This window comes from Rhinolophus hipposideros (assembly GCF_964194185.1).
Source record: "Rhinolophus hipposideros genome assembly, chromosome: 12".
In the NCBI taxonomy this organism is placed as follows: Eukaryota; Metazoa; Chordata; class Mammalia; order Chiroptera; family Rhinolophidae; genus Rhinolophus; species Rhinolophus hipposideros.
The window spans coordinates 58,425,886-58,447,251 of NC_138058.1; the positions used below are offsets into that span (position 1 = coordinate 58,425,886).

At 37.9% G+C, this 21,366-nt stretch overlaps 1 protein-coding gene across 3 annotated transcripts in view; it reads right to left on the minus strand.

Moving 5' to 3' along the window:
- PPP1CB (protein phosphatase 1 catalytic subunit beta) overlaps positions 1–20,329 on the minus strand; it is a 32,379-nt gene extending 12,050 nt beyond the window's left edge. The window contains exons 1-4 of one of the 3 annotated variants that reach the window (XM_081069726.1): positions 20,143–20,329; positions 19,749–19,879; positions 3,042–3,173; positions 975–1,205 (exon numbers count right to left, since the gene is read on the minus strand). In XM_081069726.1, the coding sequence (XP_080925852.1) occupies positions 975–1,205; positions 3,042–3,173; positions 19,749–19,800 (415 nt within the window). In that variant the 5' untranslated portion in view covers positions 19,801–19,879; positions 20,143–20,329. Of the gene's footprint in view, positions 1–974; positions 1,206–3,041; positions 3,174–19,748; positions 19,880–19,989 lie in introns of all 3 variants that reach the window. The other 2 variants (XM_081069727.1, XM_081069728.1) reach the window with 2 other exon arrangements.
- Positions 20,330–21,366: the final 1,037 nt, after the last annotated feature.

Consider the following 21,366-nt stretch of genomic DNA (forward strand, 5'->3'; position numbering starts at 1 on the left):
CATATATTACACCTCAGAAATGAAAATGCAATATAAATTCAAATAAAGAATCATTCCCATTAGAACGTAAGCTCCATGAGAATAGATACCATCTGTCTTGTACACTGCTGCATTCACAGTGTTTAGAATTGTGCCAGACATATAACACTTCTTCAAACATTTGTCAAATAAATGATTATATGAATCAAGGAAACAGGAGTTTGAATAAGATTGTACCATATCTAAGGATACAGAAAAGCAAAAACAGATTCCAATAGGGAATTCAGCACTAAAAACCAATAAATTCAATTTGAAAATCATTGTAACTGGTTCTAAATTGTAATTCACCAAATATATGTTCACTCCCATACTCTAACAAAAACAAAAGACCAAATTAAAATGTAGTAGGGTAATTCAGTAATGATACTTGTAAGCACTACCATACAACAGCAAATCAGTGATTTCTTACTGATGAAACAGAGTACAATAAAATAAAGATACCCCAGAGTATTCAGTATTCTTCTCTCTCTAGGTTTATAGACACAGAATAAAATTCTAGTAATAAACTTCAACTTTTACATAATTTCATAGGATGTGCCACTATTTCTTGTGACAGAGGGCCAATAAGAGTTTCTGTCATATCACAAGAATGCTGAGAGCTAAAAACTTAACGGGCACTAGAAAACCAGAGTCTACTGTCTATAGTGGCCTCTGTTCCACTTGAATATTTTACTACGTAAACTAATTACAAGAGGGCCTTCCTGCTGAGTAAGCTGCAGTCAACCTGAAACAACATGACCAAAGAAAGCCCAAGGAACCAATTTAATTAGTATCGTTTCCCAGTTTCAGGTTCCTCTTCCATGAAAGGCTCTCTTCTTGGGCTTATGCTTGGTAGATCACATTTTAGGAAAACTGACTTGAAGGAACTATTTTTAAATGGAAAATTATTAGGGAATTTTTCCATTAATAAAAAATAGGGTTTTATTTTTACTTACATTCATCATAGAATCCATAAATGCGATTGATGCTAGCACACTCATGGTTTCCTCTTAAGAGAAAGAAGTTCTCCGGATATTTGATTTTGTAAGCCAATAGCAAACAAATGGTTTCCAAAGACTGCTTTCCTCTGTCCACATAATCTCCTAAGAAAAGATAGTTGGCTTCTGGTGGGAAACCTCCGTATTCAAATAATCGCAGTAAATCTGTATACTGTCCATGAATATCTCCTAAAAACAGAAAAAGTCAGTTTTAGAGTATTTGGTTACTGTGGCAAAAGCAGCTTGTATGAAATGATTCCCCATGTTTACAGCCTTATGGAATCCTCTCCCCCCAAATGTGGGCTGTCGTTAGTGACTTGCTTCTAACTAAAGTGAGATGGGCTGTCACTTCTGAGACTAGGTTATAAAAGACTGTGACTTCCATCTTGCTTGCACTCTCTCCTGCTTTCTCTCACGCTCGATGATGAAGCCAGCTGCCTTATGGAACATGTACAGCAAAGAACTTGAAGGTGGCCTCTGGCCAACACTCCTTAGGAACTCAGGCCCTCAGTCCAACAGCCCATAAGGAACTGAATCCTTTCACAGTTGAGCCTGTAGAGGACTGCAGCCCCAGATGACACCTTGATCGCAGCCTTGTAAGAGACCTAGAACCAGAGGACCCAGCTAAGCTGTGCCCAAGTACCTTACCCACAGGAACTGTGAGGTGATAAATTAATGTTGTTTTAAGCCACAAAGTTTTAGAGTAATCTGTTATACAACAATAGAGAACTAACAGTTACTCTTGTTATTTGGTAGTTTAACTTAGGTCACTTTGGTACACCAAGCAGAGCGACAAACAGCAAGAACTTAGAAATGTTTAGCATAAATAATTTCTATTACTTTCAAATTATCTCTATTATTTTATTCATTATCATTAATAATTCTCTATATATTAAAGCATTTTAAAGAAGACCTTGCTGAGAATTTGAATTATTTTAAAGATGACTTTTAAGTAGCTCTATTTGCTTCATTTAAATTCATCCAAGGGACAGATCATTTCCACAAAATTCCATAGTACTACCTAGTACTTAAAGATGACACTATAAGCTAACTTTTTCAACAAACATTTACTTAGTATCTCTTATTTTCTTGTCACTGTACAAAGAAGCACCAAGCACATGACTTAATAAACCACCTAAAGAAACAGAAAAAAACGTTTTTAAAGAGTACATTAAGCATTTGCAAGTTACACAGTGTGACTGTGGATCACTAAGAAACATTCAGGAGAATGGAAATTTTTGCATATAGCAAATAATCCTTGATTGAGCAAATGCTGATAGTTAAGTCCATAAAGTTTTGTCATAAACACTAACAGTCACTAAAAAGAAAAACTACGTTATTAAACTAAAAGCCAGTACAGTACATTATTTATATCACTTCCCATTGTTATGTGAACTATAGAAAAATGCAATCACTCAACTTAAGGTCACAAGTTTTTGCTTGTGGCCAAAAGCTGTGCTAAGATTTGAGAGAACTGTAAAGTTACATCATTTTCAAAATAAATCAAAATGATCACAACAAAGTTAGAATACTGCCAGTATTGCCACACTGACACCCAAAATTCTGTACCTATGTTTTCTAAATGTACCGACGCCCATTTCTCCACACTCTTGACAACACGGGGTATCGATTTTTGGTATTTTTTCAATCCAATTAGTGTTCAGGACTTGTTTTTTAAATTGTATTTCCCTGATTAGTAGTGAGGCTGAAGATCTTACATTTACTGGCCATTTGAATTTCTTCTAAGACCTGCCTCTTTTAAATTTTCTATTGTAGTGTCATTTTTTATTTATAATTCTTTATATAGTGTGAATAGCAATCCTTTTATCTGTCGTATTATATAGCAAATATTTCCTTGTCTATAACTTGTCATTTTCTGAAAGTTTTAATTTTAATATAATAAAACCTATCAATCTCTTTTATACAAAAAATTTTAAATGTTTTCCCTAGATCATCTTCAATGTAAATATGGGAGGAAAACCAGAATTCAAAAAAGATTGTTTCCAACTTTACTCATTTACATACCACAAATTTTCAGCGGTGCTTCCAATTCCAAAAGAATGGGCTGGCTGAGAAAGATCTCCCGAGACTTGATACATAAGCCCCGAACTTCTGCTTCAGTCATCTGCACAATCTTTCCTGGACGACATCCTCGTACTGATAAACAATGAATAAAATGGTCAGTTTTCTAAAATTTATCTATAAAATAATAATCCTTAGAAAAGAGTCAGGCCCATATTTTGAAGATCAGAGAAGTCACACAGGCAGCAAACTACCAGAAGAAACCCTGTCGTGTCCTACACTAACAGTAAGGTTATTCTATCATCCTTGGCTTCTCTCTATCTCCACTGTTGCTAGTTCTTGATGATGGCTGCTGCCCTGGACATACAGTCCTCCTTTGCTCTCCAGTGGCCAAGAGACCTAATAGTTTCAGGTACAGCACCTCCAAGAGTCTGGCCTACTCTCTCAGCAACGTCTTGCACTTAGTAGGAGAAGGCCAAAACAGCATCATTAAGAAGCAGTGGCTATGAAGAAAGAAAGTTAAAAGCTTCACACACTTCTTTGGAATATTATGAGCAGTCCCCAAAACTGTAGCAAGCACCATCTCTACTTTTTGATCAGAACGAATTTTAAAAGGTGCCAGATATTTATTAAATTTTAATGCATTACTATGTTCACAACAGTACATTATACTAAGACCTCTACAAGCTATTCAGATGGAGGAAAGCATTCTTCACATGAATGAGCAAATACAATCCATTAACTAATATGGTTCCCAGTAACTTCTGGGATGGAGTGGGTAGAAATGGTGCATGGGGAGGTTTCTTATTTGCCCTATTCAATTGAACTTGGAACATTTCCTCTCAACATTACCTTCTCCACAGTCTTGTTTTCTTTAACCTCTAAATGTATTGCTAGCTTCCCTTTAATGTTAACTGAAAAGGCATTAAAAAAAAAGAAAACAAGAGACTGTATCTCTATATACTCCTACTCTTTCCCATTTACCATTAAGTCCACACATTTTTTGCTAAAAATTGCTGATTCCTTTCTCAGGTGGAGTGGCTAAAAGGGGGGGGGAAAAGGCTCCCACATGAATAAAAATCAATCCATGTATATTTTTCATTTACATAGTAACATATAGTAACAAAGAGGAGACAGACAAATGTTAAAATGTGCTTTAGAAACAAAACAAAACAAAACAAAAAACCGTGCTTTAGCAAATTACCCACTTCCCATGGACATCTGGATTTTTCTAAGACCAAAAAAGACATCTAACTTTGTACCTTCCATTAAGTATGTAGAATACTAGCTTAGATTCAATGCCCTATAATAGGAACAATTCTTAACCTTGGCATTAAGTTTTAAATGTGGGAAATGATGGTTACAAAATATAGTTCTACCATCAGTACATAAAATACCTATCATTTATATTAGGTTGGTGCAAAAGTAATTGCGGTTTTTGCAATTATTAACCTTTTAAACTGCAATTAGTTTTGCACCAACCTAATAATCTTATTATCCATATATATGTATACATATATATACACACACATACACACATATATCCATATGTATATATATAAATAAACTTTTCTCGAAACCATTTGAGAATGGATTGCATACATCATGCTCTACTCCTTAATACATCAGTATGTATTTCCTAAGAATGTTCTCTCATATAACCACAGCACAGTTATCAGATTCAGGGAATTTAACATCGATACAAATCTCTAATCTAAAGAATATACTATAATTTTAATAACAATTTCATTCATGTCCTTTATAGTATTTTCTTCCCTAGTACAGAAGTCAATCCGGGATTACATTATTGCATTAATTTGTTCCATCTCTTTAGTGTCCTTTAATAGTGATGTCTTCTGTATCTTTCTTTTTTCTTTTTTTTTTTTTTAAAGATTTTATTGGGGAAGGGGAACAGGACTTTATTGGGGAACAGTGTGTACTTCCAGGACTTTTTCCAAGTCAAGTTGTTGTCCTTTCAATCATAGTTGTGGAGGGCACAGCTCAGCTCCAGGTCCAGTTGCCGTTGCTAGTCGCAGGGGGCACTGCCCACCATCCCTTGCGGGAGTCGAGGAATTGAACTGGCAACCTTGTGGTTGAGAGCCCACTGGCCCATGTGGGAATGGAACCGGCAGCCTTCGGAGTTAGGAGCAGGGAGCTCCAACCGCCTGAGCCACCGGGCCGGCCCTCTATCTTTCTTAATATTGGTAATTTGTTTTCTATTTTTTATATTATCAGTCTTCCTGGGTGTTTATTAATTTAATTACTCTTTCAATGATTTCATTTCTAAAAATCATACATCTGCTTATTTGATTTCTGCTCTTATTTTTATATTTTTCTTTCTACTGTTTTGGTTATAATTTGCTTATTCTTTTATTGTCTTGAAATAGAAGCTTAATGTTCAGCCTTTGTTTTTTTTCTAACATATATATTAAAGCTGTACATATCCCTCTGGCATTGCTTTTAGCTGCACCTGCACAAGTTTTGACACATATCTTCATTATTGTTCAGGTCATCATATTATTTTCATTGACATTATCTTCTTTAGCCAAAAGGATATGTAAAAAAGTACACTACTTAATTTCTAAATACTTGAGGCTTTTCTAGTATTATCTGCTATTGATTTCTAGTTTATCATCACTGACGTCAGAGAACATATCCAAGATCTCATTTCTTTCCAATTTAGTGAGATTAGCTTTATGGCATAGTGTACAGTATATTTTAGCACTTGTTCCATACATATTTAAATAGCATGTACAGTTGATCATTGAATAACATGAGTTCGAACTGCTCGGGTTCACTTAAAAGCTTTTTTTTTTTCAATAACTATCTGTACTATTTTTGATTTACAGCTAGGAGTCCACAGATGTGGAGGGCCGACTGTATGCATTGGTCTACAGCATTTTATACAGGAGACTTGAGCATCTGTGGATTTTGGTATTCAAAGGGGGTCCTGGAACCAAACCCCGTGGATACCGAGGACAGTTAAATTTGATGGGAATCAAAAGTGACACATGGATTTTTGACTGCAACCCAACCCCCATATTGTTCAGGGGTCAACTGTATATTCTATAGTTGTGGGTCTTATTCAAGTTGACTATGTGTTTTAAATCTTTTAGATTCTTGCTGATTTTTTCATTTGTTTTATTAGTTACTGAGAAAAGTGTGTTAGTCTTCTATGGTTATGGTTTTGTCTATTTTAATCTTTGGTCCTATCAACTTTTTTGTGTGTTGTAGACTTTTATTATTAACTACCTAAAAAAATAAGGTAATTAAGTCTATCTGTCGAATTTATTCTTGTAACATTATGCAATGCCCTTCTCTATCTCTAGTGATACTTCTTGCCTTGCTGTCTACTTTTTGAGATAAATATATAGCCAACTCAGGTTTCTTTTAATTAATGTACACATGATACATTTTCCCCATTCTCTTACATACTCATCTGTGCCCTTAAATTTAAAATGTCCCTTGTAAACAGTATATAGTTAGGTCTTCTGAGCTTTATCTTGAGTGTTTGTTTCTTTTACATTTACTATAATTATTGATAAAGTTGAGCTGAAGTCTACCATCTTGTCATTTGTTTTGTCTCATCTGTTCTTTATTTCTTTCTCTTTTCTTGCATTTCTTTGGATTAATTATCTTTTATGATTCCATTTTCTCCTCTATTAGCTTTTTATTATTCTTTTTCTTTTGGTAATTGCTCTAGAGCGGGGTATCCAAACTTTTTTCAACGTTTTTCACCAAGGGCCATATGCGGTAAAATACACAAACAGCCGGGTCACTCACTTGAGGTGAAGCATGTATTGCCTCACCTGGTTTATTTAAGTAAACTAAATATATTTTTGGAATTTGCTGCGGGCTAATTAACAATGGATCATGGGCCGCAGTTGGCCCCACGGGTCGCAGTTTGGACACCCCTGCTCAAGAGATAACAAATACCCTTCTGAATGATTTACCACTCTCTCCAGCCTTTTGTTCTACAGTTGTCATACAGTATTGCTTCCACATATTTTAAGCCCCACAAGCCATAACTATTATTTTGAACAATACTAATTTACGTTTACATGCATCTATCCTTATTGTTGTTCATGTTTCTCTGCAGTGCTGTGCTTTTATGTGGGATCATTTTCTTTCAAAACGAACTTCCCTTGGTGTTTTTTAGTGATGGTCTACTATCAATAAATTTCCTCAGGTTGAGTTTGTCTTTGCCTTCACTTTTGAAGGAAATGCTCACTGGATGTATTAATAGAACCCCATGTCAGCGTTCTTTCTTTTCCTTCTTTCAGTACTTGAAGTGCTTATTCTATTGACTTCTGCAGTTTCAGGTGACATACTCACCACTCTTATGGCTGCTCTCCTGAAGGCAATGACTTCTTTCCCCTAAGTGGCTTTTAAATTTTTCTTTTTCTTTGATTTTTAGCAATTAAGTCTATGATGGGTTTCAATATGGCCTCATTTGTATTTTTCCTGCTTGGAATTCACAAAACTTCCTTAATCTGTGTTTTGGTTTCGTTCTCAGTTTTGGAAAATTCTTGGTCAATATTTTTTCTATCCCTATCTATTCTCCTTCTGGGGCTTCTAGTACACATGTTAAATCTTTCTACTGTCTCTTATGCTTTCTTTCTGTATTTCTCCTCCATTTTTTTCTCTCATAATTTCTACAATTCATAATTTCTACAACTCTTTTTTTCTAGTTTACCACTCCTCTATTCTGCTGTTCCTAATTTGCTAGTAAATCCAATTACCAAGTTCTTAATTGTAGTTAATGTATCTTTTTAGTGGCAGAGCTTCTAGGTCTGCTAAAATTTTCATCTTTTCCTCTCTATCTTGAGCATACTAAATCAATTATTTTAAAGTCTCTGTGTGGTAACTTTAATATTTGAATTATCTACGGATTTGTTCCTTTTCTTTTTGATTTGTGGTTAATTAATCCTCTCAGCATGTCCTGTAGTATTTTGCTTAATAAAATATTTGATTACAAATGAAAAATTGTGTAAGTTCTAGACATCTTCCCCCATGGAGGGCTGTTTCCTTTTAGCAGTAGAATGCCAATGACACCCACATTTTCTTGAGGGTTGGTCTATTTCGGTTTGCCTTGAATCTTACAGAGTGGCCATGATGGAATCTCAATGGAAAACTCAGGGTGTAAAAGGCTCCTCTAACTCGGCAGAATTTGAACGTCAATTTTTGCCTCTCTCACTAGGGGGATGCTGGAATCTTTGCTCAGATCTTTAGCTTTCCAGCTACTGTTTTATTAGAATCTTCTTATGCACATGTGTACCTTAGATGTCAGTCAATGACTTTAAGGGGACCTGACTGCAGATCTCTCCTCTTTGGATTTAAGTTTCTACTGTTTTAATGGCCCCTGACTTCCACCTTGCCTCCAGTCTAGTTGTAACTTTTTGCCTCCAGGAAAAAAGCTAGATTGACTAGGGAGCTCTCTAGTGCTTCTCTTCTCTTAAAGCTCAAACCCTGAAACACTTCCTGTTTGACAGGAATGGAATGGCTGCTCAAGTAAAACCAGAGATGTACACAAAATATGATTGTTGGGCACACACTAGAAATTGGATGATTACATCAAGAATTGTGAGGAATACTGTGCCAAGGACTAGACACGTTGGGCCCTAACCCTGTATTTTACCTGACTGAATCAGTCCCACTAAGGTCTCCTGACTCCTGATAAGGCAATCTTTCTGCATAGTCATGTTTATATCAGAAAAGGAGGAAAACACTAAGACCTAATGGTCAAATTTGGCCCAATGCCTGTTTTTGTATAACCCATAAGAGTAATTTTTATATTTTTAAAATGGTTTGGGGTAGAAAAAAGAACATTATTTTGTGACACATACAAATAATATGAAATTCGAATTTCAGTGTCCATAAAGTTTTCCCGGAACACAATCACTTTTATTCGTTTATGTATTATCTACGGGCACTTTCAAGATAAAATGGCAGACTAGCTGCAATACAGACCAGTAGGGCACTCTCAGTGCTTCGCATCGCTTCTGAGGGTACTGCAAACTGCAGAGATGCAGTTTTCACTCAGCAGTGTCTAGTGTGTCATGCTTATTGCTGTATTGCAACATTTTATTTTACTTTTATTACCCGTGCATATTCATCATGTCAAAGCAATAAAAGTGGAAATGTGAATACTGTGCTTTGAAGACACAGTGGAGTGCAGACGATTTTGTTACTGAAATAGACAGCTAGGCGTTGTAATTATGACATTATAACTGTGCTAAAAGAATGTATGTTCACATTACCAGACTAAGCACTCACCACAACGTTCCCAATTCACAGGATAGCAACAGTCAAAAAAAATTATTTTTTAATTTAAATGGAATCTCATCACAGCAGAATTTCTTCCCAAGAATAAAAATGAGGTTGTAACCAAAAGTAAGTTTCCAACTGGTTCATGTGTTAGCAAGTGACAAAAGCAGTTTAATAATGATGTTTGAAAAAGCCAAAGAAGTAGGGCTCAAGACAAACATCTGCTAAGACTATTAGCCTTTCTGTAAGAACGGTTCCTGGAGTTGAGGACATTGAAACATCAATAATTAGGTAAAAAACAAACAAAAAAAAAACGATTTTGAGTGGTTTTCCTAGGTTCTTGATGAGTTCACACAGGTATTACCAATTCTTAGCTGTTACTTTTTGAAGAGCCAATACTTAATTTGAAGTAACTTAAGAGTTAGCTTTCTAAAAATAGTCTGCGTGGAAAAACAACAGGCAAGAATATTTTCAAAGAAGCTGAGAAAAAAAACCTGACAGTGATAAAAATACACGTGAAACAGAAAAAGACTTAGTTGGACAATTTTACAAAGCTTGTGAAAATTTAAGGTGTTTAAAGTCTATGGAGCAATTACTCAGCAGAAAAATATTTTAATCTATTATGTATTATTGAACCAGTGGTATCAATTGTGAACTTCATTAGCTCTCATGAACTTAACCGCTGTCAATTCCATGAATATTTGTCAGAAATAAAAGCTGAGTATCTTGACTTGCCCTACCACCAACAGTTTGATGGCTCAGCAGTGATCAAGTTCTACTGCGATTTTTTAAAGTTCAGGGCCAGTAACATTTTTCCAAACGAGAAGAATCCCCCTCAGTCACTATTATCAAACACCAAGTAGTTTTATAAATTAGATTTTGCTGCAAACATGATAGTTTCTTAATGATTCCACCTAAAATTATAAAGCAAAAAAATACTTATACTGAAACGTATGCTGTAGTTGTCACTCTGACAACTTATGTTGTTTGAATCACAAGAAAATGTCGTTACTTTATACAGTTCTGATGCTGTCAAAAGTTAAAACAAGTGAGATCTTCATTCCCTCACAGATTCCCATCATTTATGTTTTCTATTAGCTCAAGTCACAATTCTAACAGCAATCTTCAGACCTCAACGCTAGTACACAATGCATTAAAATCCATTTAATTGTGCAGATGAAAAGCTTCCACCTAACCCTCTCTTGGAATTGATTACTGCAATGTAATGACATGCTAACAGGCAAATATCAAGAGAGGACTAATAGAATTCCATAAATGCCTTCCAAGTGATGACTAAAACCACTTAACTAAAATCATATGCTTATGGATAGATATCAGTACTTGGCAGTACCTGTGTTAAAAGACATCTTCCAAGATGAAATACATAAAATCTTATTACAGATCAGCATCAACAGATGAACACTTGCAATCGATTCTGATACAGAACACTAACTGAACCTTAATTGAGCAAAATGTTATCTTGCCCCCGAAGAATTCCCCTTTTCTCATGATTACAAAAAAAAAGACATTGTATTTCAAATTTTATATTTGTGTAAAAACTTTTTCAATGCAGGTTTGTCTTTTAAATTACAAATAGGGTGTGATATATGCATATTTATGTCTGTATGTGTTGTGTGCGTACTAAATTTTATCTTTCAATAACCTCTTTTCTCCAGCAAGTTCTTTTTAATAACTGTCTTCTCTAAAACAGAAAGGATGCCAAGAAAAACTCCCTACCCATCACACCTGCCCCATGAAATCTTAGTAATCTTCATTAACCTTTAATATTTTAATTACCACTCCCACCCCCAAAAAAGATTCACTCGAGATTCTGTACTAATCAATAGTAAAGTCAACTTAAATTCAGGTTTCCTAAAGTTCCTAAATTTTTTCTGTATGATGAAATGACAAAATTCAACATTTTTAGCACCTAAGTCCACCAACGGAGGAAAAAAGTATAAATTTTACAATTGGCTAAAATGTGGAATTTTAGTTGAAAGTGAATTAGACAGCTGTCATGACTTCAATGTAAGTCTGCCTGATAGGAATAATTAATGTGGTTTCAGAGCCTACAGATGGCCTTCAGGAGCTCCGTGTTAATATATGGAGCTATATGTCTATACTATTGTGTTTGTACACGAACACATATTTTTCTGAGAAGGCCCATGGCTTTCATGAATTCTCAAAGGGGTCTGTGAATCATCTTAAAAAATCATCCAGGTACACTGGTAAACAAATTAATAATGAGCAAAGAGGAAAACTAACATACAGGTGAGGCTAGACAATTCAGAAACAGAGGAAGGAGTGCCCTAGCCCTATGAAGCTCAAAGCGTGACCTCTTTTTCACTGTGTTGACATCGTCGTGGTGTAAACACGCGATGGTTGATAAAACTGCTGGCACCTTAGCAGAAACCAAGCCCGTGGCACCTGACTGTACTGGTGTCACTGGTGGCGTTTACTGCCCTGCACTTAAGTGAAACACTAAGAAGTCCGGTTTCACTTAGGAACGCCCTTGACAAAGAAGTAAAAACAATTTTATTACATCTCCACCACTGAGTATACACCTTTTAAATATTCTGTATGATTAGCCACTTATTGTCACAGAACATATTTTTTACTGGAAAGCGTAACTGACAAACTATGGTTATTCACATTTAGATGTTTAACAGATCCTCCTGAATATGAACAAAGTGTGTCTGTCATTTCAAGAAAAACAACTCACAGCATTTGTTGCTAGTAAGGTGTAAACTTTCAAGTGAAAATTAAAAATTTGGAAACCTTGTATCCAGCACCATGAATGTGACAGCTTCTCCATACTGAAGGACTCTTCTAGTATCTTGCTGTAATATTAACAAATGTGGTTTTTTGATATTGTATAAGATGTGGCAACATTTGAACATCCACATAATGCAGCTTAACCAGTATTTTCCAAATGTCCAATGCATATTACAAGGTCACGTGTAAGATCTATTTAAAATGCAAGATAGATCAATGGATTTCAATGTGAGACAACAAAAATTTCATTGATATTTTAGATTCCGTATTACAATTAACCATTAAGAAATTACCACTAATCGATTTTTGGTATAATATTAAAGAATATACACAATTATCTTAGAAGGCTACTAAAATACTCCACTTCTTTATATGCTTCAACCAAAATAATGTATCAGATATGGTAATTCCGCTGTCTTCTATAAAACCAGACATTAAAGAGATTTGCTTATAACATTTTTGTTGTTTTAGGAAAAAACATTATGCTAAAAATGTAATGGGTTATTATTTTAAATGAATTAAAGAGATATTCTTAAATTCTCAGTTTTAATTTCTAACAGAGCACTGATAAGTAACTCACATAAATAAAAGCTCTTGTCTTTAGTTCTTTTTACAAGTATCAAGAGGTCTCAAGACTCAAAAAGTATGAGATCCATTGATCTAGTCTCTAGCATACAACACATTTTCTTAAATCACCTTTCACCATTTTATCCTGCCTAGAAATCTCTCCTTCTCAGCACCAACATGTCAAACCCGATTATAAACACTGGATAACGGGAATAAGAAAGAAATGTTTTATACAAACATACGTATATATGAGAAGAGCGATTATACGCAACAAACACAATATGGAGAACACAATATCAGATCACAAGGAACAGCCTTCTTAAAAATTACTATAGGGAAAAATATTTACTACGGGGAGGGTCCAGGACTCAGCAGCCTAAGAAACTCTCTATTACCTATTTCTCAGCTCAGGTTTATACTAAACAATAAACAGCTAACATTTCCTGAGATTTATTATGTGCCAAGAATTGTTCAGGTTTTTTTTTAACTGTTTAGTCTTCACAAATATATTATGAAGTAGGTACTTACTAATATCCCCAATAGGCAGAAGAAAACCAGGGCAGAGCTGAAATTAAAATACATGCAGAATCTATATCCTTAGCCAGCATAAACATGACCTCCCACTATTAACTACTTACTGATATGTCTTGAGTAAACATTTGATTATCATTCAGAATTCACAAACTACTGCAGTTAAGGTCTGGTGTTCACAAAATATATTCCTTTGTGTCATCATTTGATAAACATTCAAGTAACATAGATGAAACCTACAAGTACTTATGAAGTTTTCTTCTCAATTTGCTACGTAAAGTAAAAAGAGCCATTATAACTGCTAAATATAACACTAGAGAAAGCAATACAGCAGATGTCCTTAAACTTCTTTTATTATGAAAAGTAACTTAGATTTCTCTAAATCTTGAAAACAAGGGGTAGGATTAGGAGAAAAGTAAAAATGTACATAAAGCAAGAAAAGCTTTTGGTCAACCTGTAATTGATTAGATGGGAACTCCGGGCTATTCTGATGAACATTCTGGGGGTAAAATCCCTTAATGGTGAAATAAACTGTGTCAAAACCTCCAAATTATAGTGTCGGCACATATGAACACCCAAAGGCAATGTTCACACTAGATTATGCATGTAACATAAATACCTCTCCTTGTCCTTGCACAAATGCGGGTAAATTGGGGAAGAGAGAGTCCTGGGGCCAGTGATTTTCAGGAAGGTTATGTATACCCTCATAAATCACCTTGCTACATGTGACTAGTGAAAAAGCAGAATAAAGGACAACTGTCATTGTCCCTGTACTATTTTTCTACTGCATGACATGTATCTACAAAGACCTGGGACTGAATCCTTCCATCAAACTAGGAAAAGACTGGCTACTGTTTGTTTATGCTTATTAACCTACAGAGCTAGTTTCTGTACTTTTAGTCTTCTACCCCAATTGTGTAATAAGATTTTATTTCCATTAAAGCCTTTTCATTTTACCTAACAGATGCAAAGTTTCTGTTGTACGGTATATTTCAGAGAATGAGGTATAAAAATATTCCATTTCACCTACTAATAACTAAGACTTCAAAGGTAATCCAATTCAATCTTGGTAGAAGGTGGAGGGTGCACATGAAAAAAGAGTTGTGACCTTGATCTCTTCCTCCTTCCTATCTTCTCTGAGCCTCTATTTTTCCAGGAAGAATAAGACTTGAAATGGCTATTTACAGCCGCTAAAGGAGCAGTGATTGATGCCTGGGGGTATAAATTTGTATCCACGTAAAATTAAATCCAAAAGATTCAACTGGGAATCCTACCCTCCACCACCACATCACTGCTAAGCCTGCTGATATTTACAAACGATTTCTCCTTGCACCCAAGACTTCCAGGATAATCTTTGTTTGAGAAACATTTAATGATATTTAGTTATTATTTTTAAATACCTTGACATTCTTCTGCACATTACCTTATCTCTGTTAAAGTTGTTTGAGAAGGCCTGCCATTGGAATGGATACTTTGTTAAACCATAAATGTGGAGAATAAGATAGGAGAGGAGAAAAAACCTACTGGATACCATTTACTATCTTTTTCACTAATCCTAAACCTTAATATAATCCTGTCTCTAGACTCAAATATAAATAGATTTCTAAATCCCAATGACTCCTAATCTTGGATTTAGAAATTTACCAGTAAAACTCCAGATCTGTATTTAAATAACAACAGAGAAACACTTCTGGGCTGTTACAAACTGTCAAACTTTCCCTCACATGGTGGAACTAATTAATGGGAAAACAAACAGACCTATCTCTGTATCAGTCAAAAACATAAAGCTGTATACTACCTTTATGCCTCCTCTAGCTTCTCAGGCAAAAAGAAGCAAGAGAAGAAAGTACCCCTCTGATATCTCCTCTACTCTCTAACCTGCTGTTTTCTAACAGACCCGACTTTGGATCTATACACACTCCCTGTGGAAGCTGAGGTTGCCAGGAGCAAGCAGCATTTCCTTTAAGCTATCTAACCTTTAGACTGCTGGGTCAGAATCAAACAATTGAATCAGAAAAGAGGCTTTAAACAGTCTGGCAGTTCCTCAAAAGGGTTAAACACAGTGTTATTACCATATAATCTAGCAATTCTACCTTTAGCTATACACCTAAGGGAATTGAAAACATAAAAACCTGTATGTGACCGTTCAGAGCAGTTTTATTCACAATAGCCAAAAGGGGAAACAACTCAAGTGATGAATGGAGAAATGTGTTGTATTTATACAACGAAGTATTACTCAGCCATAAAAGGAATGAAATACTGACACATGCTACAACATGGATAAACTTTAAAAACATTAAAAGAAGCCAATCACAAGAGACCACATACCGTGTTTCCCCGAAAATAAGACCAAGCCGGACCATAGGCTCTAATGTGTCTTTTGGAGCAAAAATTAATATAAGACCCGGTTTTACATTATGTTAGATAATACCCGGTCTTATCTTATCTAACATAATATAAAACCGGGTCTTATAAGACCTGGTCTTATCTAACACAACATAAAACCGGATCTTATATTAATTTTTGTTCCAAAAAATGCATTAGAGCTGAAAGGCCAGCTGGGTCTTATTTTGGGGGAAACACGGTACTATATGATTTCATTTACATAAAATATCCAGAATAGGAAAAATCCAGAGACAGAAAATAGATTAGTGGCTGCCTAGTGCTGGGGGGGGTGGAGAGGTGAAGAAAAAAAGGGAGTGCTGGCTAACGGGGACAGGGTTTGTTTGAGGGGGGTGGTGATAAAAATATTCTCAAGTTGACTGTGTTTATAGTTGTACAACTCTTGTGAATATACTAAAAATCACTGAATTATACACTTCGAATAGGTGAATTGTATGGTATGTGAATTATACCTAAATAAAACTATTACTTAAAAGGAGGGCTTTAATGTAGTTTTTAAAAATCTATTTCATTTTTCAAATCCTTTCCGTTTTTAATCTTCAAAAAGACACATAAGAGGAAAACTTCCTATTTGCTTAATCTGTCAGCCTAAATCTGTCAGCCTATTTGCTTAATCTGTCTCCAAAAGTAAATTGTAAGAGAACATGATCCAGAAGAAAGGAAGGGAAATGTACACTAAATGATCACAGCAGCTCCACAAATTCAGATATCCGACAGGTTGAGATAAAGTGAAAAATGGATTAAAAAACAAGAACACACACATCCAAAGATTTTCATAAAGCTATTAGTGAGCCAAAAATATAAAAACAATCATATTCTGCCACAGAAGTATACAGAGTGCTAATATTCTACTCGAATATTCATGATGGAATATTCAAGCTTAGCTTTGCGGCAATCTAAAAGAAAAAAACTTTAGGAATCTTTTCTATCATACAGCAAATAGCTTTTAAAGTATTTGTGAAGACATTTCAGTGACAAAGAAAAATGTTCACAATACTTGAAAAATAGACCTATAAAGCTATACTCTAATGGTGTAATGTATATAAATAAAAATGTATCAAAATTTCAACAAGAGTTATCTCTGGATTGTGGAATTATGGAAGAGTTGGGTTTTCTTTTTTCCATTTATACTTCTCTTTCACAAATTTTCTACAAGAATGCTTACATGTATAATCAGAAAAAAAGCAAGTCCAAGACACAGTTTTATATATATGACATGCGATATATATAATAGGCATATGTTAATTATTACCAACTGGTACAGCCCAGTTTTTAAACACTTGGATCAAGTCAGTGTTGAGAACAGAGCTACCACTGTCTTATTTAGCGGGAAGCAGTTTTCCATACTTACTCTCTTCCCCAAAACATCAGATTCTACTTCTTCCATTTCACCTCCTCCAAAATAAAGTCAACATTTATAGTTTGAATAAAGTTACAGGTGATTCTGCTATACTCTCACTGCCATCCTAACTCCTTTTGGAACTCATATCAAAGTGAAAAGTTTTTACTGGATTTTCCAGGATACTATAGGAACTAGCTTCAATTTAAACAATTAGTCAAGAATACTACGTATGATAAGCCACAAGAATGTGGTAGCAGGGTCACTCACTACAAGGGATAGAGTGGCAGACATCTTTGGTTATAGTTCTAAGTGAAACTTAACCCAAGAAAATATACTGAAGGACTATGCACCGTCCAAACATCAGTATATTGTTTTACATTAAATAATAAAAGTTAAAATATTCTATGCACTTTGTAAATATGGCATCAATGATATGCCCACACACACAAAAAAAAACCACACAAAGCAAAACTCATAAAATATATTTACCGAAAGTGTTACAGCTGATTGGCAATTTAATATAATAAAAAATACAGTGTCAACAATATTGTGGAACTCGAATCAATCTTTTAAAGTGAGATCAAGCACTGCTAATTTCCACTCCTATGTTGAGAAACTTGTAACTTGTATGTTCCTTTAATACTAAAAAACGAATTTTTCACTGTAGCTATTCTGCTAGGCAACTTTTACAAAATACCATCACTTGAATTTGAGTTAAATTTAACTAGCATGTAACATCACTGAACATCAAGGCAGACATAAAAAATTTTATTTGAAGACTATAAATAAGTACTTATTAGAAACTCCAAGTCTGTTTTGGATGCCTTTTAACAGGTTTACATTTTGGAAGGGGAAAGGAGAGGAGGAGCCTGGAAAATTTAAGAATCTCAGGGAGGCACTGTTAAACTAAATATAATTCCTGGGGTTAAGAAGTAATGAAACTCTACTGATGGGAGTGTGTTGAACATATCAACAGAAAGGAGGCTAAAAAAGCCTGAAAATCACTTGTTTATACTAGGAGCTCAAGAGAAGGGACTGCATCTTGTCTTCGGATTTCTGGTGACTGGCACAAAGCAGATCAATAAATGGAAAAAAAAAGGAAAAATGATTGTTTAAAACCAGAACCAAACATTTAATTTGAATTCACAAAAACACATGGAATCATTCACTTAGCCAATTTTTCACTCCATTTTTTCCCAATAACCTTGAATAATCCACTAGTGAAGATTCTTACGTTATCTATAATCATAAAACGGTGCATTTGACTTACACGGTTTCAGATCAAACATTTTACAACACATAAGTCTACTATGTTTTATGCCTATAAAGCATATAAATACGTACGTATATGGAAAATAAAAGTGGAGAAGCTGAAATTTTAAAAAATATTGACATTTACAAGCCTAGTTTAAAATGTATAAAGATGATGGTGGGCCTAAACTTTCCCCAAAGTTAACAAGATATTAAAAATGTTAAATAGCTATATTTCCCTCTTACAACAACGTACAATTACAATATAAAATTTTTGGCAAAGCCAATGTCTCAGTATGTTCACATCTGTTCAAAGCCCACACGGTCGTCAGCAGCGAACACTGACTGCAGGCACCAGGGGGCCTCCCAGGAATAACTGCGTAGGGAAGGAAAAGGTAAAGAAGAGCTCCTGGTAAAACTTTGCTTCTTATTAAGTCTTAGGCGGCTGGAAGGCCTCCACATCTGGAGCAAATGTACTGCAGTTTGTACCCAGAACTGTGAGACACCGACACTGGCTGGAAAAACAAGGGAAGGAACCAGCGGCCCCCCACCCCCATCTTACAATCTGATGATTTTCCAAATGTTAAGTACAAATTGCTTCACTGTATCAATTACCTTCGGGTAATTTGAAAGCAAATAATAACAGGTAGCGCGTATGTAATCCTTGGACGACTTCTGGCAGAAAAGATTCTAAAAAAATTTTGAAGGCTCCATGCTTCCCCCCTACACACTCACAACGCAATTAGTGATGACGCAAATTTCGGGGTAAAGGGATTCACTGGGCGAAGACCGCGATTAACTCTGAGTATCTCGGCATCTCCATCTCTTTTTCTCAATCCCCCACCCCAACATAAACCCATTCAACACAGAAAAGGGCCTGGGAACTGGAAAAGCCGCCAAGACTTTCAAAACACGAGAGAGGCTTTACGACAGACCTTGGCTAAGTTTGTGCAGAAATGAAACCCTGTTCCACCCTGTTCAAGTCCCCCACTTGAAAGCCAGTGCCTTCGGCCAAGCTACCTACGTATTCCGCGTTTCCTGCGTGCACCTTCAACTCCATCGGTCTTTTTACTGTTTTTTAAGCGAAAGAATGGGAGGCACTCAAGTCCCGCTGTCGTCCTCTCCTTAAACAGAGTTCCTCCTACGGCCTCACATAAAAATGCAGAACAGATCCCACAAGCATCTCAGGGAGGCTTTTATACAATTCACTCGCGGAACAAGCACAGGAGGCAGCCAAGGGCAACGCACAAAGAACGGGGCAGAAGCCCACGTTCCGCAGACAATGCGCGGCGCACGCCCGCGGCTCCCTCCCCGGGAAGGGCCTCCTCGCACCGCAGGCCGGCGCGTCGCCGCGCCCGTCCCCGGAGGTGCGGGGACACTGCCCACAGGACCCGACCCGCCTGCCCGCGGGGACAGCCCCCCTGCCCTGCCTACCCCCGGCTAACCCGCCTTTTGCAACCCTCCTCGGCGGCCGCCACGGGGCGGGCGAGGGGGTACCTCCGGGTTTCGGCGACCGAGGGGACAGGACTCAGGGAGGCGCCCCCCCTCCGCGGCCGGCCGGGCCCCGCACTCACCCTCCAGCAGTCGGGTGATGAGACTGTCCACGTTCAGCTCCCCGTCCGCCATCTTGTCGGCAGCAGACGCTCCTTCCCAGCAGCGGGAACAAGGGCTTCTCGGCGGCGGCGGCGGCTCGGCGTTCGCTCACCTACAAGTCACGCGGCGTTTCGACCCCGGGTCCAGCTCCCCCGTCCCCCGGGCCCTCCCCCCACCCCCTCCCCACCAAGCAGTGGAGCGCGCGCACTCGGAGGCACACACGGGAAAGAAATCAATAAACAAACGAGCCAGCGGAGCCCCCAAGCACCCGGCCGCGTCAGCCCCAGCCGCCACCTCCTCCTCCTCCTCCTCCTCCTTCTCCTCCACGGCACCGCCCAACTCCGCAAAGCTCAGCAGCGCCGCCGACGGCCTCACCCGCAGCGACACTCGCCCCACAGCGCCCGGCCGGCCACCGCGCCACGCAGCCCGCGCAGGCGCACGGCGCACGCCCTCGCGCAATCGCACTGGACTCGGTTCTCCCGCCGCCGCCGCCGCCGCCGCCGCCGCCGCCGCCTTCGCGCAGGTGCGTCGCCCTCCCTGGCCGCTTCCACTGCGCCGACTCGGCGAGGCAGCGCAGGCGCCTCGGAGGCGCCTGGGGTTTGCTGCGCCGCAGCTCCCATGGCACAGCGCGCGCGCGGGCAGCGCTGACCTTCCCGCTTCCCAGCTGCCCGGACCCGGGGCTCCGGAGGCAGACTTGTTCCCTTCCCGCTTCGCTTTTTTTTTTCTTGGCTTCATTCCAAGAAATTGTTGCAAGCGCTTCTTCCTGTTTCCGTTAACCGGGAAACGCGTGCGGCGTTACCCGTGTTTGAAACTCGGGTTTGCGCGTTTGGAAAGCAAAAAGGGGTTCCTCTGCTGGAAAACGGTGGCATGGTTAATACGTTTTATGCGATAGCGTTCCACAAGGCTGGTTGCCCGATTGTCCCCGGATGACACGAGTTACAGTAGGCTCCGCATCAGCAATCCTGTTTTACATGGGTACCACTTCTGCGTTCTGTACTTTGCTTTCACGTCTCTTTACCTCTTCTGCTCCGTGGATGCTATTTTTCCACAGTGCGTTTTGGTCCACAGCTCCATTAGATTGCTTAATCACCCACCTTGTGATTGTTCGTGCATTTACCTCCTGCACTTGACTGTGACCTCCAGGGTAAACCCACCAACTGTCTGCGCAAACAAGAGCGGGACAAAGGAATAGGAAGGCTCCGAAAGGCGCTGTGTCCCGCTGTCCTTTCCACCGCAGGAGTCTGCCTCTAGAAAGGCAGGAGGAATGGTGGGCATGCAAAGGATCTCGATAAGTCCGACTTTTTTTTTGCCCTTTTCTAGGAGCTGGTCAGACCAAAGGCCTTTTACTCATTCCTCAAGTACAACTTTGTCCAGAAACTCAGACAAGATGCTATCCCAAGCTCAGGGCAGTGCTTCTGCTCAGGTATCATTCACAATAGCTACCATTTACTGAGATCCCTGTATGTGCTCTGGCACTGTTTTAAATGTCATACATGTGTTATCTCATTTAATGCTTAACACCAGCCCAATGAGGTAGGTATATAAATTCTGAAAAAAATACTATAAAAATAAACATGTGTGTGTATACACACACACACA